The sequence below is a fragment of the Ranitomeya variabilis genome, chromosome 5 (genome assembly GCF_051348905.1).
Source record: "Ranitomeya variabilis isolate aRanVar5 chromosome 5, aRanVar5.hap1, whole genome shotgun sequence".
In the NCBI taxonomy this organism is placed as follows: Eukaryota; Metazoa; Chordata; class Amphibia; order Anura; family Dendrobatidae; genus Ranitomeya; species Ranitomeya variabilis.
Window position 1 is genome coordinate 436,192,463 of NC_135236.1, and position 23,467 is coordinate 436,215,929.

Consider the following 23,467-nt stretch of genomic DNA (forward strand, 5'->3'; position numbering starts at 1 on the left):
TTGGCTTCTAGTGGGTCTATAAGCCTACTCACTGGAACTTAGCAGTGAAGTCAGCATGGTGAAATTCTACATGGTCTGTTTAGCTCTCTATCTGCTTCTCCGCATTCGGCTACAGAGTTAAAGGGACTGTCAGCACAGAATGACTGCTCTAACTACAAGCGTTCGGCGCTTCATGGTGCGGCCAAACATTTCTATACACCTCCCCACCTGCTTGTTTTCCCTCTATCTCCACCCTTTTCTTTGATTGACAGCTCTGGCTTCATAGGTCCAGAGAGGGGTGGAGATGGGTGAAAAACAAGCAGGCAGGAAGGTGTATATAAATGATTGACCCCCTCCGTGAAGCACTGAGAGCCTGTACTTGGTTCGACCAGTCATTCTCTTGAGTAGGAGTACAGCTGCATACCTGTGAATGGGGCTGCATTCACTGTTTCTGCAGCTAACAGCTGATCTGTGGGGGTGTCAGGGGTCCTAAGGATAAGTCATCAATATTGGAAGCCTGGAAAACCCCTTTACATGCAATTAAGACCAAAAGGCACAAAACATTACATGATCCTGTACATGGTGCATTTCAATGCTTTCCGATACTATTAGTATTTGTCTGATTTTATTATTTTTTTCTTTCTTTCTTCTGTCTTCTCCTCAGATATGGAATATATGAGCGTTGCAGAGAGCTGGTGGACGCGGGCTATGATGTGCGACAACCTGACAAAGAGAATGTTACTCTGCTTCATTGGGCTGCCATCAACAATAGGATAGATCTGGTGAAGTGAGTAGAGCTTCGTAAACACAGAATCCTTGTCACATGGATTCTCGGCAAGGAAAGTTGTCATGTCATAAATACAGGGGAAGCCTACTATCAACAGGCTTCAGAATCACCAGAATATATTCTTCCAGTCTGTGTACCGGGTGTATACTGGTTCTGCAGAATGCACCATCAATGCATGTGATCATATAGAAGAAGACAATAAACATGGCAGAGCGCAGCATGATAAGCACCAGGTGGTTGGATTGGGATGTTGCAATGGAAGCTGGGGGATTAGCCTCTCACACGGAAGGGATGTGCACCCCTACACAACTCCGGTAGCGGACTTCTCTGTGCACTCCTGCTCTGTTGCTCCGGGACCACTCCTGTGCTTCCTGGTCTGGTCACGTGGGCCCAGGGTCCAGTCACGTGATGCCACTTCACAGGATGTGACGTCACTTCAGGTCCTGTTGCCTGGAGATGACCTCTATGGCCCCAAGCTGCTCCAGCCACAATCCCTCAAGGGAATGTAAACTTTTTGTTTTTACAAAAATTGTGCTCAATTTAAGGAGCACTATGGCTATAGAGCACACTGAAATAGCTTAGTGGTAAATAAACCTTTTATTGAACCACTACGCGTTTCAGCAGCGGACTGCTGCCTTCCTCAGGTGGATTCCATTAAATTGCTCCTTTAAATTGACCTCATTTAAAAAAAACAAACAACAAAAAAAAACATAGAATAAGGATAAGCAATGAGGTGTATGTTATATTCAATTTTATCTACTTCCATTTAAATCTGTATACGGTAACTGTGTGTTTTTACGTAATTGTTAGCTGGTTTCTAGGATAGCTCAACTCTGATGAACTGCTCTGCAAGGGAGCTTGTAATTAGTTGGCAGTGCAGAACAAAGATGTCTCTGTTGCCTGCCGCTGAGATCTCAGTGATGTGAAATTTCACATGCTGCTCTGTCGATGCATATGGTAGAGGATTATCTTCTGCTATATGCATCAACAGCGAAGCATTTGCAGTTTGTCAGTGCTCATCCGTTAGCCACAGGCAACAAACAGAGCTCAGCTTTGTGCTGCCTAGATCATTGTGAGAGATTGCAGAAGAGTTGTTGAACACTGCTAGAAATTAACTAAATGTAAAAACACACAGCTATACTTAGCAATATAGCAGGAGATAAAATTAGCCATTAGAATTATATAGGAACATAGTGTATTCAGAGGGTAAAATACACAGAACTATGCTGGTAAGAAGGTAGCGGAGAGAGACTTCACTGCACATGATCAACCAGGGGCATTGTTACTACAGCAGGATGATTCCAATGGCAACTAGAGGATAAATAGAGCCTAGAGGGACATCTTATGGAAAGTGATGTGTACAACAGGGCTGAGTTATATTGGCACAACTGAATAAATGTTTATTTTATTCATTTTACTCACTTATGTAGCATCATTATAGAGATCACCATCGCTGCCCCCATTGGGGCTCACAATCTAAATTCCCTATCGGTATGTCTTTGGAGTGTTGGAGGAAACCGGAATATCTGCAGGAAACCCATTTACTCATGGGGAGACCATACAAATTTCTTGGTGGGCTTTTAACCCAGGACCCAAGTGCCGGAAGGCTACTATGTGAACCACCGAGCCATCATACATTACCGTAATACAAGACCATAATGTGATTTTTGGAGAATAGCCCTTTAACATTTAAAATGCTTCCTTTTTCTTCATTCCTGATTGATTTTATACTGTATACTGTTTTGGGATGAGTTTGGATATGCAATCCATTTTTTTTTATTATTGAGCACATAAAAACATCAATTTTCACAGTCAAAGCTTGTAGTAAGTGTACCTAAACGTCTTAATGAGGCTGATATATCAGGAAAACCCATCCTCAAAAAGCCCATGATCACATGTTATCATTGCTGAAAAGCTGCACTTTTCTCCTGGCGTGAGCCTGTATTACACTGCCCATGTGAAACTAGTTACTCAAGTCTGTCTTCTCCAGCAAATGGAACCATATACCAATATTGGACATAAGGAAGTGGCTTGTCTTGTATGGATAATCCATCATGTTTCTTTATTTGCAGGTTCTACATATCTAAAGGTGCTATTGTGGACCAACTTGGAGGTGATCTAAACTCCACTCCCCTTCATTGGGCAACCAGGTAAGGTTCCAGTGAAGGCTAGAGCTACATCATGGCTCTGCCTATGCAACAATAAGATGCTAAATTCCAAGTAGTGATGGTGAATGTGGCTGTGTGACGACAGAGAAGTAAGAAATAAGTCAGCAGAAACTGAAATTTGCTGGCTTGCAGCACAACCAGTCTTACTGTCAATAGTTATCATCTTTTTTTTGGCATCCCCCCCCCTTTTTGGCATGCAACAATAAAAAAAAAAAAACAACAACAAAAAAAACAAACAAAAAACAAAACTGGTCTCTAGGGGTTTGTTTTCTTGCCAAGATAGGCATATGATGTCTGCAGCCGATCACTGTGCCACCAACTTGTCACCATTGAGAGCAGTGATTGAGAGCAGCAGTCACCTTTTTGTATGACCTGGGCAGGATGGAGAGGCAAGAGCTGCCCATCCTGCCCTATGGTCACACGAGTGCTGCCACCAATCACGGGCCTTGGCAGTGACCGTTGTTTGTCTGCAGATGCTACATGCCCCATCCCGCTGGATGAGAAGAGAAGGGGTGGAAACTGTCTTTGAGGTACCATAACACTTCTCACTGAAATGATTATGTAGACAGTTGCTATACTTGGAGCTGGTGTTCCTGTTTGTAATGAACGCTCCATTCTCCAGTGTCTCTCTTACTCTGTGACTTTATGGTGACTCCCTGAGTGTTACTGTTACATCTGGAGCAGCCGGTAGGCACCGTCTGCCTTGTGAGCCACTGTTTGTGGAAGCATGCCAATGGCTCTGCAGGAAGCCACCCTCCAGATGACTACATTGTTTCTCCATACTGATGTCACAGACCTTCTCTGCAGGGTCTATCCGTACAGAAGCACAAGGAGGCTCCAGACAGTGGGGGCTTTAGTGTTACGCCTTATTGGTGTAGTGAGGTTACCTGTGTATTATATTCTGTACAGCAATGCACCTCTTGGGATGTAGGGTTAATGGCTGTCCTGTCTATTTTATGTTCCTGTTATACAAAAAAATGGCAGCCACTGCAAAACCGAAAGGGCCTAAAGGAAACCTAATTGTCCGTGTTGTCCACCATTAAGTTTCTATTTATACAGGACCTGTCACCAAGTCAAGTGTCCGGTAATTGCTCTCATTTTATTCCCACTGCTCCTGGTGTGTTTTTTTTTTTAAACTTTTAATTCTGCCATACAGTTCCATTCCAGTTTAATTCTCTAGGGCCGTGTTTTTAGGCTGCTCTGCATTATTACGTAGTAAGCTATTCTCGCTTGGTAAAGGCCATCACTAAGGCTATGTGCACACGTCTGTAATTGCCGCAAAAATTTCCACTGCAATTCCGCAACTGTGCCGCGGGCAAAACACATGAATAATTGGCATGCGTTTTCCCGCTAAACACTAGCGTTTTACAAGCGTAATTAGCTTGCAGAATTCCTAGTGATCTGTAGCATCGCTTGGAAAACTGATTGACAGGTTGGTCACACTTGTCAAACATAGTGTTTGACAAGTGTGACCAACTTTTTACTATTGATGCTGCCTATGCAGCATCAATAGTAAAAAGATCTAATGTTAAAAATAATAATAAAAAAATTATGAATCGTGATGTTCTCACCTTCCGGTGTCCCTCGCAGCGTTCCCGCTCCTCACGATGTTCCTGTTCCCAGTAATGCCTAGCGGCAATGACCCCGGATGACGTAGCGGTCTCGCGAGACCCACGTCATTGCCGCAAAGCATCACTGGGAACAGGAGCATCGCGAGGAGCAGGGGGACGCTGGAAGGTGAGAAAATCACGATTTATTATTTTAATTCTCTTTTTTTTTTTTTTTTTTTTTTTTTTTAACAATTATGTTTCCCAGGGCCTGGAGGAGAGTCTCCTCTCCTCCACCCTGGGTACCAACCGCACATGATCCGCTTACTTCCTGCATAGTGGGCATAGCCACATGCGGAAAGTAAGTGGATCAATGCATTTCTATGTGTGCGGAATCCCCGCGATTCCGCACAAAGAATGAACATGCTGCGTTTTTTTCCGGAATGCGATTCTGCCGCGGAAAAAAAGGCAACATGGGCACAAAAATTGCGGATTGCATTCTAATAGGATGCTTAATGTATGCGTTTTTTTCGCAGTTTTATTGCGTTTTTATAGCGAAAAAAACGCAAAAAATACTGAACGTGTGCACACAGCCTAAATAATAAGGCCCGGATTTCTGAAACCGTATGGCAGATAAAAAAACAAAAACAGAATGCCCAGTGGGGCAGCGGGAATAAAGTAAGATCAAAAAGTGCCCTCTCTTGACCTGGCAACGGGTCTTCTTCAACTGTTATATGGCAATATCTACATTCGGGTGGAATGCAGCTTTATAAAAAAGATGTGCATATCAAGGAGAGTGGTACTTCTCTCTTCCTTAAAGGGTTCTTAGCATTTAAAGTGTTCATTTATCCAAAGGATCAGCAATCACTTGTGGATTGCCTGAGGTCTGCCCCCTAGGATACACATTGTACCCGAGACCGGCACTCTGAAGTTTTGTTGGAATGGAGTGGCGACTGCACGTGATCCATTCATTCTGACACAGAAAAAAGCTGAGCACCACTGCAAGGAGTGTATAAACTGAAATAGTGCTAGTTTTAAAGGGAATCTGTCACTAGGTTTTTGCTTCCTTATCTGAGAACTGCATGATGAAGGAAAAGAGACCCCCGAATCCAATGCTGTGTCACTTAGTTTACTGGGTGCAGCAGTTCGGACACAATCGGATATTTAGATTTAGCAATGAAGCAGAGCTAAGAAGGCTAACACCGCCCACATGTACAATGACTATAGACCCTGAGCTGCTTATGACAGGAGAGGACTGAGTCGGACCAGGAGGCACTCTGCTGTGTCTAAGCAATGATGAGCTGCTGGTGCTAAAACAATCACTGCAAATAAACAGCACTGGAGCTTTATAAGAGAAGCAGCTCGGAAATCTGTGTTTTAACCACTACAGCATGCTATCTTCAAATTACATAGTAAAAATGTGCTGACAGATTCCCTTCAAGGAACTTTAGGATAGTTTTATAAGAAGCCCTGCTACAGGAAAGTCTATGGATGCAATAACCCCCAAGTTGGAGAAAGCGGCACAAGATCCCTCACTGCATGAAAACTAGATTCCTTTGTAAATCGAATGTCACGGCACTGTTGCCTCATATCTTGGGGCAAGGGGCTTCTTTGTTCCTAAAGCTAGGGGCGCCCTAGCTATCTCTGCTCACCGGATTACTTCTAATGGTGAAGATCCCGGGATCACGTACATTGCTGAGCTCCTACATCAGCTTTTATCTGTCCCTCCTCTATGCACAAACCAGACTAACAAGTGACCGACGTACAGGGATAAGTGAAAATAACAATAATGTGCACTGTAGTGCACCGGTAGCCAGTGATGAGGCAGTGACCCACAAAGTTCAAACATAAAAGTCTCTTTAGTGTGTTGTCTTCACACAGAAAAGGTTCCAAGCCACACAAATGCATATAACTTCAGTGTTCAATTCACACCAGTTCATAACAGCATCCTTTATATTGCAGTCACTACACACGCTAGTTCTCCTCTGACTAGTTCCGTGGGTGTCCTGCACCGCTGTATCACAGTCTCTACTCACAGCCGTACACAAACCTTGACATCCTCCTGTCTGCATGTGACACTCCAGTCCTTCCTTCGGGCACAGGACAGTCTATCTCCAGTTCACCTCCGGGCACAAGACCTGTCCACATCCGTGACCATTCATTGTGGACAGCAGCACTACTGTGTATGCTGTGGTCTGCCAGGCCTCACTCTGTCCCTGACACACCTGAGACTCCTCAGACTCACCTCTAAAGCCTTTAACAATTGTAATTACAGCTACACCTGTGACTACAACACCCCCTCATGGCCTCACCACGCCTCTGTGCGCATCCTGGGGAGAACTAACAGCGCCCCCTAGCTAACAGGGGTCACTGCCTCACAGCACTCAAAAACAGAGTGGAACACCTGGAAGTTAAGGAAGGAAAAAACAAATGGAAGATGAAGATATGCTCATAGACAAATCACAAAGCAACAGTCTTTAGAACAACTCTCAATATGCCTCCTCAAACATCCAACACCTTCTACTGCAGAACCAAGCAGTATGAAACTAACACTGGCAATCCCTGATTGTCAGAGGCGAGTATATATAGCAGAGGGTAATGGTCAACAGTGAACAGCTGAGACCATCAAAGCAGGAAAGCTACAGAAGCTCTCAACTGAACAGATTAACCCATGCACAGCTAGCAGAAACCTGTACTGTTTATTATGGTGAAGTGCTTCTAATCGGTGCAGGAGTATGTGAAATCAGACACCACGGTCTTCTGGCCCCTCTCTGTTGTGAAGACTGTCAACAACGAGTCTTCTTTTTTTCACAATAACATGACCCTAATGTGTATATTTGGATAGTTCATTGGCCTGAGTCAGATCTCATTCCTCCTTTCATTACACAGGTCTACAAAAAAATATTTTTTGTAGTCATCCCAGATGACTTTTGTACTTTTCTGAATCCTCTTTTTGTCCTGATTTAACAAATGTATATAATTTTTCTGTAGCACGTATAGTTTCCATGGAGCACCATTATTATTATAAGGTATAGGAAATATACTGGCGACATTAAGAAAACAGTAAACTATAGATCAGAAAAAAATGCTTCACCTTACAAAACAGTCTTTATTGAACCATAATAATTTCACTTGCAAAATATGAGCAGAAATTAAAAGTCCTTGACATTAGACTGCCGTTGATACGATTTTTCAGGGTTGTCGCTATATAACCTCTAACAGTAATCTGCCATCATTGAGTCATTCCAAAAACCCTGGTAGCGGTGTTCCATTACTTTAAAGGGAACCTGTCACCCCCAAAATCGAAGGTGAGCTAAGCCCACCGGCATCAGGGGCTTATCTACAGTATTCTGGAATGCTGTAGATAAGCCCCCGATGTATCCTGAAACATGAGAAAGAGGTTAGATTATACTCACCCAGAGGCGGTCCCGGGACAATGGGCATTGCGGTTCGGTCCGGGGCCTCCCATTTTCTTACGATGACATCCTCTTCTTGTCTTCACACTGCGATCCGGCGTACTTTGTCTGCCCTGTTGAGGGCAGAGCAAAGTACTGCAGTGCGCAGGCGCCGGGAAAGGTCAGAGTCCCAGCACCTGCGCACTGCAGTACTTTGCTCTGTCCTCAACAGGGCAGACAAAGTACGCCTGTGACGGAGCCGTAGCATGAAGACAAGAAGAGGACAACATTGTAAGAAGATGGGAGGCCCCGGACCGCGACGCCCATCAGATTGGACCGCCCGCCCAGGTGAGTATAATCTAACCTCTTTTTCTCATCTTTCAGGTTACATCAGGGGCTTATCTACAGCATTCCAGAATGCTGTAGATAAGCCCCTGATGCCGGTGGACTTAGCTCACCTTCCATTTTGGGGGTGACAGGTTCCCTTTAATGTCCTGGTGAAACCGCTCGCCTTGTTCATCTCGTACATCCAAGATTTTGAGGGAAGAAATCTAAATGTGAATGTAAAAAGTGCATAATCAGAGACATGTGACATCTAAGACTCTGGTATGCATTTAGCAGTTCCTCAACACCTTCAACATATTCTGTAGATTTTTGTTTTCCTAAGAAGTTTTCACAGATCCACTTGAAGCTTTTCCAAGATCTCAATTCCTTATCATTTAGAGTTCCTTCAAACACAACATCTCTCATAAGCTCTCTGATCTGACAACCAACAAATACCCCTTCCTTCAGTTTTACTGGTGAAATGCTGAAGAATTTCTTTGAAATGTACTGAAACCCTTGTGGATTTGTCTTTGCCATGGCTTTCACAAAGTTTTTAATCATTCCCAACTTTCTATGTAGTGGAGGAAGAAAGATTTTTGTTGGAGCAACTAAAGGATTATGCTGAACACTGTCTCTACCTGGAGCATAGATGTTTCTCTGTCCCCAATCAGGATGAACATAATGCTCTACTGTATTTCTACTGTCCCATAAACACAAAAAGCAACAATATTTTGTGAAACCTCCTTGCATTCCCATTAGCAGACCAATCACTTTAAAATCTCCACAGATATTCCAGTGATGATGTTTATATTGTATAGCATCCAAAACAACTGACAGATTTTCATAACTTTCCTTTAGATGGTAGGAGTGAGCAATAGGGATTGATGGGTTCATATTTCCATTGTGAAGAAACACTGCTTTCAAACTTCTCTGGGATGAGTCAATAAAGCGAGAATCTGCAACAAAACACTCTTGATTCAGTTCTTCAAAGAGGCCATTCACATTGTTACAGTACATCATTGGTCCATCAACTGTGAAAAATTGTGTTAAGTGTTACTTCTATTTCGGTAATAACACACTTTGACATCATCATGAAGATTCTTCAACCTAGATTCAAGAAGTTTCAGCTTTATCTTTTGACAATGAAAGGTCTCTGATGAGATCATTTTAATTCATGTTGAGGAAAGCGTTCTGGCTGCTCGGTTGCTCCATCAGGTACATATTCATCTTGACTTGAGGTCTCCATGTCTTCGCCAGTAGCTCCAGCTCCATAGTCTTCATATTCTACTTTATATTCATCCAATACAGACAATGGTGATACAGGAACTGGCAAGGTACCATCATGTGGAACTGGCCTAATCGCAGATTCAAGTTCAGGGTAATTAATCTTATGTTTGTTCTTTGTAGAAAAGCCCTTCAGTTTGCAAAACAAAAGTAGCAGTCTTCGCTATGATTTTTGGGTTCTCTCCATATCATGGGAACAGGAAATTGCGTAGTCACTTTCCTTATATTCAACCAGTCACAAAGACCATTTGAACAACTTGAGGATATCACATGAGGGGCCCGGCTTTTATCTTGATCACCAAGTGGACACTTAAAGTCTTTTTAATATCATGAGTGATTGAACGTACTTGGCCTTTTGGTGTAAAGAACCACACACATAGCAGAATCTGTTCAGATGATTGATACACTGTCGGGGCATTTTTCTCCTTTAAATCAGATCAAACAGTAGAGTAAGTTCAGTTCAATGGTGGTGACTAGGGTTGAGCGAAACGGATCGGACAAATTCAAAAGTCGCCGACTTTTGGCAAAGTCGGGTTTCATGAAACCCGACCCGATCCCAGTGTGGGATCGGCCATGCGGTACGCGATCTTCGCGCCAAAGTCGCGTTTCGTATGACACGTTTAGCGCCATTTTTTCAGCCAATGAAGGAGCGCGGGCAGAGTGATGACATAGGTCTTAGGGGCGTGCCTATCGCCATCTTATCGCTTGTGTGCTGTAGCGATCTGCAATGTGTAATACCAGCTTTTCTGTGCAGGGACGGAGGAGAGAGAGAGATATTTCCCATTGACTTGCATTGTGTTTCGTGTTCCGGTCGATCCCCGACCTTTCGTGTGAATCGGCCGATTTCACTCAACTTTTGAGATAGTCGGGTTTCGCGAAACCCGACTCGACCCTAAAAAAGTAAAAGTCGCTCAACCCTAGTGGTGACAAGCTTAAAAAAAAAAAAAAAAAAAAAAAAAAAAGGCGACCGACTATATGTAGATATTTCCCCAGAGATAATAGAGGCAGCTTGTATTTAGAACTGATTTTACTGGAGGTAATCTGGTAGATAACTATATACAGTTGCGAGGTAAACCGGTCAGCCTATTCCTTACAGATGAACATTTGCAGACAGGCAGTTTCTCAGTGTGATATTGACTGCTTTCAGGTTGTCTCTCTCTCCCTCTCCCTCTCCCTCTCCCTCTCCCTCTCCCTCTCCCTCTCCCTCTCCCTCTCCCTCTCCCTCTCCCTCTCCCTCTCCCTCTCCCTCTCCCTCTCCCTCTCCCTCTCCCTCTCCCTCTCCCTCTCCCCCTCCCCCTCCCCCTCCCCCTCCCCCTCCCCCTCCCCCTCTCCCCAGTGGCAGAGTTATTTTCTTCCCTCTTAGGCAACTTGCCCTCCCAGAAATGCAGTGAAAATTCTCTCACAATGGAGTTTGTCCGCTGCCTTCTCTTCTATCTCCCTGTGGCAGGGTTTAGATCCCTGTAGAGACCTGTCTCCTGTCAGTCTCACATACCATTCCTTGCTGCCATCGCCATCCTTCTATCTCAGAAACTTTGTGATAGAACAAAAATAAGCATATTTTTTTCAGCACATCAAACTCCATAAAACAGACATATATTACCTTTGCTGATGTTTTTTTTTTTGTTTTGACCAGTAGTGATAAGCGAGTATACTTGTTGCTCGGGTGATCTCCGTGTATTTGTAACTGCTCAGATTTAGTTTTCCTTGCCTCAGCTGCATGATTAACAGCTGATAGACAGCTTGAATACATGTGAGGATTCCCTAGCAACCAGGCAACCCCCACATGTACTCAGGCTGGCTAGCAGCCGTAAATCATGCAGCTGAGGCAAGGAAAACGAAATCTCCGTGCAGTTACAAATACTCTGAGGACACCCGAGCAACAAGTATACATACTCATCACTATTGACCAGTGTTATCAATGTTAGACCTCATCTATAAAATGAAGGGAGAACTTTTCTAAATGAAAGCAACCTTTGCCAAAATAGTTTGATTGTAGGCAATGGATATCACTGTGGCTATTTCTACTTTACATCTTCTCTGCCCAATTGAATTGAATTTAAAGGGGTTGTCCAAAGAACAAAATACATTGTAGGGATTCACGCTATCATGTAGACACTAGAGTTAACACATGCACCTGATTGTTGTCAAAAACAGAGTGAGGTTTATTAAACTCCATAGCTTTGCACAACTGTTTAAATGAAAACGGCCTTTTTGCAGCAGTAAAGTCAAAACTAAAATCAGTAATTTTTCAATGAAGGCAAAGCAATAATGGGGTCTCACATAGACAGCAATTTGGGTCCTTCTTTAGACTCGGTGTGCTCACATTCACTGGTACCTCACACTCCTCAGCTCCGCTACCTTACAGACATATGGCTTGGTTGTAGTCATAGCTAGCCAGGTGCTCCTTATCAGAACCTCTAGCTCTAGGATTCACCCAGAACCTGGCTTTCCTACAGCATTTTAATTAATACATATTGGGATAATAAGTTCCACAAATCAGTGTGTTAAAAAAAAAAAAAAAGTTCCTGTGCTGAATAATCTTATAAATGTGCCCCTGCTGTGTCCTGTGGAATGGCCATATCTCACCCTGTAGGGGCTTGGTCTGATCATATCATATCTCCTGTGCAGGAGAGGAAGAAGAGAGTATACAGACATCACAACAGAAGCCATTGCCCTTGAGGAATTTTCTAAGGAAATCTGTTTAAAGGAAGGCAGCAAAATGTTTTTTGTCTTGTAAAAAGAAACCTCTATGATCCCCTGCTGTCCTGTCTGTATACTCTTTTGCTTGATCCCCTGCCCAGGAGCTATGGTGTGATCAGACCATGTTCCTGCACAGTTATACACAGCCATTACACAGTAGGAAGAATTGAAGTCTCTGCATTTATTTTTCCTTCTGTTTTTCTATATCCTGTTTTTTTTCAGGCAGGGACATCTCTCCATGGTTGTCCAGTTGACGAAATATGGCGCTGACCCCTCACTTATAGATGGAGAAGGCTGCAGCTGTATTCACCTAGCTGCCCAGTTTGGGCATACCTCAATTGTGGCATATCTTATAGCAAAAGGACAGGTAGAGTTTATTTATCTAGGTCTTGAATTACCGTACATATTGTTTTTGCAAATATAATTAGAGCCATAGTAACAAATGCATATGATGAATTCCTAACGCCATATATGTTTTGCAAGTAGCTGATATAATAAATGTGTAATAATATTGTATTTGTGATTATGGTAAATCTATTTTTTATGGTTTATTTACAAATCTAGATTAAATTTGAATACTTTGAACAAAATACCTATGTGAATATGGTCTGCAAATGGCTATACATTCTAACCCAATATCCCATCCGCTGTACTGTGAGGGGATACTGGTGTTAATTCCTCTAGAATAAATTAGTTCATTATTGCGGTTTCTTCATCTCCTCCTCCCCCCCCAATGTCAACAATGATGTTACGTCTCTTGGCCAGCAGATGGCGAACGCATCCTTTTAGAGAAGGCATAAAAGGCCTCTCCATGTTTATTATTGCAATGACTGTACTGTGAACTAGAAATTCATTGTCTTAGGGGGAAAAAGGGGGCTATTTCAATTTGGTCTTGCAATTACAAAAGTGTAATCTAATGTAAAGGAACACTAAATTTGAGATGCTCTAAAAGGTTTATTTTAAAGCTAATCAAGAAAATGAGTTTTGAAGGTTAGATCACAATCTGAAGAATTTAAAGGGTCCAGGCAATGTTCTACTTTCTATATGATGTCTGAATTGTTGGGTTATTGGCTGGACTCGATGGACTGGAGTCTGCTCCCAGATTCAGTACAGTAGCACCGCTTTCCCTATGCACAGTAGTACGGGGATACCGTCAGTGGTGTGAGGCCATCTCCTGAATCCATCAGATATGTTGTAGTTGATTGGAAATGCCAGATTCGGAATTGTTTACGCCCCTCTAACTTGTAATCACCTTTTTGCTCCAGGATGTAGATATGATGGATCAGAATGGCATGACTCCATTAATGTGGGCAGCTTATAGGACACACAGGTAACTTCTCTTATTTCTGTTCCTTTAAAATATTAGAGGTAAGCCATTCACATGTCACAGCTGATTCTTTCTGTGAGGTAAAACGGGCAAAAGTTTTGCCTCACTAAAAGAATTCTCAGTGATCCCCCCTCTTTCTTTTTTGTAGTAGAAGCAAAATGTTGGCTCTAATCTGGAGATTCCTAATTGTCGCATAAAAGACTCGCCTTTAAAATACATTTTTAGGAACTGAAACTTCTCTCTGGTCATTTAGGCCCGACGCATAATTGATTATGAGTTTTGTGCCACAAATGTCCATCCACTCGGTGTCTCCCTCTGTTTGGAGTTGGCCCTCTATGACGTCTAAGAATGCTGACCAAAGAGCAGTCACAGACTGCAGTGGCCATTTTGTAAGTCTGTAGAACTAGAACAGCAGAACAAGTAGCCAAACCCTTCATAATGAGGGCACCAGGTTCTTTGACCATACATTCGAATTGTATAGTCATATTTTAATTTGGACTGAAGGACCACTTTAAATGATGAGCTACCATACCAGACAGTTTGACAAGAATGATACTGGGAAGAAAAAATACATTCACTGGTAGGTAGTGGTTTTAAAATAATAAAATTAGCAGTTCCAGCTTCTCTGCCGCTTCCCGTCAGTCTTTGTGCCTTAGCAGTGACTTCCCTTCTACAAAACATTGACCAGTTCTTCCAGTTGCTAGGCTACTGGTTTTTGACAGGGTCGATGGCCCAAAACCTCTAAGGCCAGTGATTGGCTGCAGCGGTTATGTGTAGACTTATGAGAAGTCACTGCTGAAGCAGAATGGCTGGTGGAGAAGCGGCAGGAGCATTACAGGTTAGTACTGCGTATTTGTTATCTTAAAATATTCTCTACCCTGCCATGACCAGTTTTGTCTTCTAAGACAGAGGATGTGCACATTAGAAAGTCTGGAAGCAAAGCTTCCACCTTGTCTCATTTACATATCAAAATGTGGTGTTTTGTGTTTTTTTTTTACAAACTGCTGTCACGCTTAATTTTTTTTTCTGCCTCTATAGTGTGGACCCCACGAGATTGCTCCTTACGTTTAATGTGTCCATTAATCTTGGAGACAAGTACCATAAGAACACTGCACTACACTGGGCGGTTTTGGCGGGAAATACAACAGTTATTAGTTTGCTCCTTGAAACTGGTGGCAATGTTGATGCGCAGAATATCAAGGTAAAATTACTTGTTTGTTAAGTGGAAAATGTAATAATTCATCTCTATGGCCTTTTAAATTTTCCAATACAGAAAAAGGTCTAAGGGGTCTTGGAAGAGACTGTATGTAGACAATACAGTACATAAATTTGTTTTGAACATAAGTTTATAACTTTTTTTTTTTTTTGTTAACTAGTACAGAGATTGAGTTGTAATGTAGCTGTCACTGGGGACATTATTGCATTGGAAGAAATGCTGGTGATATTATTGTAAGGGGGGAAACAGAGTATTGTTTATTGTGGGGGGGATACTGGTGATGTATAGGTGAATAAATACTAATGATATTATTGTGGAAGGAAATATTGGTTATATTGTAGGGGCGGAAGAAATGCTGGTGAGATTGTTGTAGGGGGCGGAAGAAATGCTGGTGAGATTGTTGTAGGGGGCGGAAGAAATGCTGGTGAGATTGTTGTAGGGGGTGGAAGAAATGCTGCTGAGATTATTGTAGGGGGGAATAAGAAATGCTGGTGAGATTATTGTAAGGGGGAAGAAATACTGGTGAGATTATTGTAGGGGGAATGCTGGTGAGATTATTTGAAAATATGGCATGACATATTTTATTACCTTTGTTAGGCTAGTTTCACATTTGCGTTTTAAAACGCAGCATTTTTAACGCAAACGCATGTGGTGAAAAAACACGGCTTTTCATTTCTCCTGCCTAAACCTGACATGATATGAGACATGGTTTACACACAGTAAACCATGTCATATCCCCCTTTTTTTGCATATTCCACACTACTAATGTTAGTAGTGTGTATGTGCAAAATTTCGGCGCTGTAGCTATTAAATTTAAGGGTTAAATCGCGGAATAGCAAGGTGACATTAACCCTTCATTACCCCATATCCCACCACTACATGTGAGTGGGAAGAGAGTGGCCAAGTGCCAGAATAGGCGCATCTTCCAGATGTGCCTTTTCTCGGGTGGCTGGGGGCAGATGTTTGTAGTCAGGGGGGGCCAATAACCATGGACCCTCTCTAGGCTATTAATATCTGCCCTCAGTCACTGGCTTTACCACTCTGGCGGAGAAAATTGCGCAGGAGCCCACGCCAATTTTTTCCGCGATTTAACCCTTAAATTTAATAGCTACAGCGCCGAAATTTTGCACATACACACTAACATTAGTAGTGTGGAATATGCAAAAAAAAGGGATATGAGATGGTTTACTGTATGTAACCATGTCTCATATCCTGTCGGGTTTAGGCAGGAGAAATGAAAAGCCAGCAATTGGATTACCGGCTTTAGGGTTAGGGTTAGGGTTTGGATCCCTTTACCACCTTGATGGTGGGGGGTGGCTTATCAGTGTGTATTCTTGTTTTTTTTTTCTATTGAAACGCTTGCGTTTACATAGACAGCAATACGTTTTTTTGCCGCAAAAAAAGCCTCTAGAAATTACTACATGTTGCATTTCTGCAACAAAACGCAATCATAGAAACGACGCCTGCATCGTCAAACGCGGCAAAACGCATACCAAAAAAACACATGCGTTTTTAATGTTAAATATAGGAAAAGAAACGCATGCGTTTTTTTGCGCTAAAATGCAGCGGCAAAAAACGCAAATGTGAAACCAGCCTTAATATATGTAAAATAATGTTTTGTTTACATTACATGCATTACAACAGGGAGAATCGCCGCTTGATTTAGCAAAACAGAGAAAAAATGTCTGGATGATTAACCATTTGCAAGAAGCAAGACAAGCCAAAGGCTATGATAATCCCTCCTTCCTGAGAAAGCTAAAGGCAGACAAGGTAAGTTCCTGACAAATTCCTTGGCCTTTTCTTTCTTGTTTAGAGTTCGCAATTGCAGAAGATTTGGATTTGTGAAACATTTTTACTTGAGATGGAATTACCTATTTATATCTAAACATATTACCGTAGTTTAAGTTATATAAAGTCTCACATGTAGGTGTAGTCGGCACTCAACGGTGTCGGATTTATTTTCCGCTCCTCCAGAGGTGATGTACCACCCTGCCCTTCTTCACACGTTGTAGTGAGTGGTTACACGCATGGTGGCAATCTGCTGCAGAAGTTCATATGTGCCACATATGTCTAATATGTCTGCAGGCACAGAACTAAAGTGGCAAAAAGATCTCCTCCATCCAGATGCCTGTAAATAGTTGTGGAATGGAGTTGACCAATCTTGTGATTCGGTGCAGGCGGTGGTTTGATGTGTTACAGCTGACGTCTCACCTCTTTAGTAGAAAAAAGTCCCCCTTTCTTTAACCCCTTACAGACAAGTGACGTATAGTTAAGTCATTTACCCGCTCCCTGACTCTGATGTGGGGTCTGGAACTGAGATTATGATTGTGATATTCAGCCGCACATGAAGTGGAGCTCCACCTGCGCCTGTTAAATGCTGCTGTTAATCTGACAGCAGCATTTACAGTATGCCGGCAGGGGGTTCACCAATCCATGCGCCCATCGGCATGCCCGTGAATCAATCATCTGGCACCAGTGTGTTGCCATGTTGGCCAGGGTCTGTCATGACAGTACTCCTGTGAACGGCAGCCCTCTGACTGGTATAAAAATTGAAGAATCCGGCATTATATTCTGAGAGTTTTATTGAATAATTAGAATAGTGTATAACACCTCTGGCTGGTGTTATTAGAAGACTGATTTTTGCTGTCAAAATGCAGTACTATGGTATTGCTGTACACAGCACAAGCGATTGGATCATCGCAGGTTAAAGTCTCCAGAAGGGACTAACAAATACAGTGAAAAAAAAAAACCAAAAAAAAAAAACAACCCTGTTTTTAAAAATATCTTTAAAGAAATAAAAATAAATTCAAATCACCCCTGTTGCCGCATTACAAATACAGAAAAAAATATACAGATGTGGTATTATTGCGTTCATAAGTCTGATCTGTAAAAGTATAAAATTAACCTGATTGATAAACAGCGTAATGAGAAAAGTAATCTAAATTCTGGAATTACGGTTTATCATCTGCCGCAACAAAACATCGTATCTACCGTAAAAATATACCCTCACACTGCCCCATTGACAACATTGAAAACTTTATGGGTCCAGTTTTGTTGCGGCAGCTGATAAACCGGAACTTAGATTGTTTTTCTCATTACGCTGTTTATCAAACAGTTTAATTAATTTTATATTTTGAAAGACCTAGATATTTCCGTGACTTCCACCTCATAATAAAAATGCCCCAATAAATACCTGGTGTTCTCCTTTTAATTCTTTCTGACATGGTTTTTCCAATTCTTAGTCCTCTTTTCATGTGTGCTTAAGGGGAACCTGTCACCCTCCCCCCCCCAACTAAAAGAGGAACCTTGTGCAGCACTAATGCCGCATTCTGTGAAGGTGGCTCTTTTTTTGGGGGTCCCTTCCAATGCTGCAATATCACTTTTTATAATTTGCCCGCCATGCCTTTAGTCTGTCCGGGGGGCACATCATTTCCCCCCAGACACAAACGCCTCCCAGCCATCACTTAGCCCCTCTGTGCGCCAGGCGCCACCGCCTCTGCCTTCATTAATGTCCCCGTTGCCTGCGCTTTTTTTTTTTTTTCGGACATGCGCAGTTTGCGCTGCCCTTCGACTCACATTACATGATGGGAACTTACAGCGCAGGTGCCGGGGATGTAAATGAAGGCAGAGGAGGCGGTGCCCAGAGGGGCTGAGTGATGGCTGGGAGGCGTTTGTGTCTGGGGGGGAAAAGACAGACTACAGGTATGAGGGGCAAATTATAAAAATTGATATTGCAGCGTTGGAAGGGTCCCTAAAAAAGAGCCACCTTCACAGAATGCAGCATTAGTGCTGCACAAGGTGGCTCTTTTCGTTAAAAACGCCTGGGGGTGGTGACAGGTTCCCTTTAAAGGCTGCCATCTTCTCTGCACAGAGACCTGGTCTATCTAAGGCTACTTTCACACATCAGGTTTTCGCTATCTGGCTAAATTTCAAAAAACCGGATCCGGCGAATGTTGCTGCCGGATCATTTTTTACCCCATAAACTTGTATTAGTGCCGGATTGCGACAGATGATGACATTGCGTTTCGTCCGGTTTTCGCCGGATCCGGCAAATCTGCTGTTTCCAGTTTCTGGAAAAAACGTCCATAGCAACGTTTTTTGTCTCCGGCGAAAAAGCTGGAAGCGCCGGATCTGGCGCTTTCGGCTGTTTGCTAGAATGGGAGCCAGAAGGCGCCGGATCCTGAAAATGATGGATTCTGGCACCGGATTCCGTTTTTTTAAACTGAGCATGCTCCAAATTTTTTTTAATCCAATAATCTAGATAAGCTAGCCGGATCCGTCGAAAAAAAAAACGGATCCATCGCATCAGTTTGCAGTGACGCATGCGGCGCAAAACGCGGAGCGCTGTCATTCAAAACACGTCCACTCATTTTGGTGTTTAGTCCCAAAATGGAGGATGGAAGAAGAAAAGGGTTGGACAAGGAAATGACATCATTTTTTTTTTTTTTTCCCCCCCACTGCAGTAAACTTTATTTCTGTCAAACACAGACAATCTGCAGACAAAACTGCATCAAAAAACGCACTAAAAAACGCACTAAAAAACGCACCAAAAAACGCACCAAAAACGCACCAAAACGCACCAAAAAACGCACCTGCGTTTTCTGCAGAGACCTGCAGTTTCAGTCAGGAAAAAAAAAGGATGGAAATCCTGAACGTGTGAACATAGCCTTTCACAGTCTGCGCCGGGTCCGGTTTTTCCAACATTCGCCGGGTTGTGCCTGATGCAAAAAACCTGATGTGTGAAAGTAGCCTAAATGTAGGAGACAGTGTGTCTCAGATCAAACGATTTCCACTGTTAGGCTATGTGCACACGTTGCAGATTATTTGCGGTTTTTTAGCGTTTTTGTGCTATAAAAACGCTATAAAACCGCAAATCTGCATACATGAAGCATCCTATCATTTTTAATGAAATCCGCAATTTCTGTGCGCATCATGTGCGTTTTTCCGTATGAAAAACGCATTGCGGAAAAATAATGAACATGCTCATTAATTTTGCGGTTTTTTTTCGCGGTTTTCCCACTGTCTAATGCATTGGGAAATGTCCGGGAAAAACCGCGTCAAAAACGCGCAAAAAAAAGCGCTAAAAAACGCATGCGGTTTTCATGCGGAAATCCGGCAGAAATGTCCGGATTTTCACAGGAATTTTCTGCATCAATTCCTGAACGTGTGTAGGGGGCCTTAGGGTATGTGTCCATATTCAGGATTGCATCAGGATTTTATGCAGGTAAAATCTGCACCTGAGGTCACTGGCAGGTCACCTGCGTTGTTCTTGCGTTGTTTCAGCACTCCGCATCTCCGTTTCTGCCGCCTGCTTGTTTTACCGCATAGTGGAGACGGGATTTCATGAAATCCCCTGCACTATGCTGGAACATCTGGACGCTGCGTGTTTGACGCTGAGGCTCTGCGCAGGGTCAAACACGCAGCGTTTCCTGACCGTGGACACATACCCATAGTAGTCGGACACTCCCCCTACATTTACATGGATGAGGCCTGAGCGGGGAAAGTGTCAGACTTCCCAAGCACACTCTGTAGAAGAAGCTCCATAAGGAGGGGTCTGTGAATTTGAGGAAGCCTGTGAAAAGGGTAACTTTACTATGCGTTTTTGTGATTTCATTTTATTTTTTGTTAGGAAGAAGGTTGTTTTAAGGGCATTTGTTTTCGTTGGAAACTGGTATATCCTTTGCTAGTGGGATGTTTTAGAGCAGGAGATGATCAGATTGCTATACACTTTTTGAAGTCTTTCAGTAAAACATTGCTGAAATCTCTAGTGTTTACATGCAAATTTATTCATATAGGATTTGCAATTCAGTGGGCAGTCCTAGACCATGATTCACAGTCTTCCCTGTATAACCCTGCGTGCAGAGATGGCTTTCAGTAACTGATTAGGACCGCCCACTGGACTCTTATACTTTTATTCACACACCTGAGATTTCAATGGATAATATACAAGTAAGGCTGCCGTCACACTAGCAGTATTTGGTCAGTATTTTACATCAGTATTTGTAAGCCAAAACCAGGAGTGGGTGATAAATGCAGAAGTGGTGATATGTTTCTATTATACTTTTCCTCTAATTGTTCCACTCCTGGTTTTGGCTTACAAATACTGATGTAAAATACTGACCATATAATGATAGTGTGACGCCGGCCTTATAGTGTATCTTTTCCAACAAACCTACACGTGTGGTCAAAATTGTTGGTACCCCTCGTTTAATGACAGAAAAACCCACAACGGTCACAGAAATAACTTGAATCTCACAAAAGTAATAATAAAAGATCTATGAAAATGAACAAATGAAAGTCAGACACTGCTTTTCAGCCATGCTTCCACAGAATAAAAAAAAAAATAAAACGCCTGAAATAGGCCTGGACAGAAATGATGGTACCCTTAGCTTAATATTTTGTTGCACAACCTTTTTGAGGCAATCACTGCAATCAAACAATTCTTGTAGCTATCAATGAGACTTCTGCTCCTCTTGACAGGTATTTTGTCCCACTCCTCAAGAGCAAACTGCTCCAGTTGTCTCGTGTTTGAAGGTTGCCTTTTCCAGACGGCATGTTTCTGCTCTTTCCAAAGATGCTCAATAGGATTTAGGTCAGGGCTCATAGAAGGCCATTTCAGAATAGTCCAATGTTTTCCTCTTAGCCATTCTTGGGTGTTTTTAGCTGTGTGTTTTGGGTCATTATCCTGTTGCAAGACCCATGAAATGCGACTGAGACCAAGCTTTCTGACACTGGGCAGCACGTTTCTATCTAGAATCCCTTGATAGTCTTGAGATTTCATTGTACCCTGCACAGATTCTAGACACACTGTGCCAGATGTAGCAAAGCAGCCCCAGAACATAACACAGCTTCCTTCATGTTTCACAGTAGGGACAGTGTTCTTTTCTTGATATGCTTCATTTTTCCATCTGTGAACATAGAGCTGATGTGCCTTGCCAAAAAGTTCCATTTTTGTCTCATCTGTCCATAGGACATTCTCCCAGAAGCTTTGTAGCTTGTCAACATGGAGTTTAGCAAATTCCAGTCTGGCTTTTAATGATTTTTTTTTTCAATAATGGTGTCCTCCTTGTTAGTCTCTAATGAATTCCCCTTCGGCTCATACAACGACGGATGGTGCGATCTGACACTGATGTTCCTTGAGCTTGAAGTTCACCTTTAATCTATTTAGAACTTTTTCTCAGCTCTTTTGTTACCATTCGTATTATCCATCTTTTTGATTTGTCATAAATTTTCCTCCTGCTGCCACGTCCAGGGAAGTTTCCTAAAGTCCCATGGATCTTAAATTTCTGAATAATATGTGCAACTGTAGTCACAGGAACATCAAGCTGCTTGGAGATGGTCTTATAACTTTTACCTTTAACATGTTTGTCTTTAATTTTCTTTCTAATCTCCTGAGAGAACTCTTTCCTTTGCTTCTTCTGGTCCATGTTGAGTGTGATACACACCATGTCACCAAACAGCACAGTGAGGATCTGTAGCCCTATATACAGGCCCACTCACTGATTCCAAGATTGTAGACACCTGTGATGCTAGTTAGTGGACACGCCGTGATTTAACATGTCCCTTTTGTCACATTTTTTTCAGGAGTACCATCATTTCTGTCCAGGCTGATTTCATGAGTTGTTTTTTTTTTAAATTCTGTGGAAGCATGGTTGAAAAGCAGTGTCTGACTTTCATTTGTTCATTGTCATAGATCTTTTATTATTACTTTTGTCAGATTCAAGTTATTTCTGTGACCATTGTGGGTTTTTCTGTCCTTAAACGAAGGGTACTAACAATTTTGACCGTGTGTGTGTGTATATATCATTCTGCTCAGCTTTTCCTGCTCTATACCAGGCTGTCCACAGATCAGACTGCAAGTGCAACGTGACCTGGCTTCCTTTGAGGGCTGTAATTGTGTTCTTCAACAAAAACTAATTGACACAGTGCTCAGCTCCTTCCCCTTCATTTTAAAGAGAATTTGTCATGTCAAAAATCGCTATTAACATGCAGATATAGGATTAATCTGCAGGTTAATAGTGTACGTACTAAACCTGGCTACTGGTAGAAACGTAAAGGGGAACCGGTCACCCCCAAACCCCCCCTTCCCCCCGGCAGTTTTAACTAAAAGCCACCTTGTGCAGCACTAATGCTGCATTCTGTGAAGGTGGCTCTTCTTTTTGTGGTCCCTTCCAACGCTGCAATATTACTTTTTTTTTATAATTTGCGCGCCATACCTTTAGTCTGTCCGGGGGGCACATCTTTTTCACCGGACACAACCGCCTCCCAGCCATCACTCAGCCCCTCCGGGCGCCGGGTGCCGCCTCCTCTACCTTCAGTAACGTACCCGGCGCCTGCGCTGTGCTTTCCTTTTTCCGGCATGTGCCATTTGCCCTAAAAAGCAAAGCACAGCGCAGGTGCCGGGTACGTTACTGAAGGCAGAGGTGCCGGCGCATGGAGCGGCTGAGTGATGGCTGGGAGGCGGTTGTGTCCGGAGGAAAAGATGTGCCCCCCCCGGACAGACTAAAGGTATGGCACGCAAGTTATAAGAAGTAGTAATATTGCAGCGTTGGAAGGGACCACAAAAAGAAGAGCCACCTTGACAGAATGCAGCATTAGTGCTGCACAAGGTGGCTCTTTCAGTTAAAACCGCCAGGGGGGTGACAGGTTCCCTTTAACTTAATTCCTCCGACTTCAGCCACAGTTCAGTACATGGTGAGCGGTGGCTGTAACCACACTCCAGCACTGACTGACAGCTGGC

General features: G+C 42.8%; 1 protein-coding gene across 1 annotated transcript in view; it reads left to right on the forward strand.

Annotated features, from left to right (window-relative positions):
• Nucleotides 1–23,467, forward strand: part of ZDHHC17 (zDHHC palmitoyltransferase 17) — a 58,569-nt gene that overhangs the window by 11,321 nt on the left and 23,781 nt on the right. The window contains exons 3-8 of the mRNA XM_077265338.1: nt 644–766; nt 2,839–2,916; nt 12,407–12,551; nt 13,450–13,514; nt 14,550–14,712; nt 16,372–16,497. Of these exons, the coding sequence (XP_077121453.1) occupies nt 644–766; nt 2,839–2,916; nt 12,407–12,551; nt 13,450–13,514; nt 14,550–14,712; nt 16,372–16,497 (700 nt within the window). The remainder of the gene's footprint in view (nt 1–643; nt 767–2,838; nt 2,917–12,406; nt 12,552–13,449; nt 13,515–14,549; nt 14,713–16,371; nt 16,498–23,467) is intronic.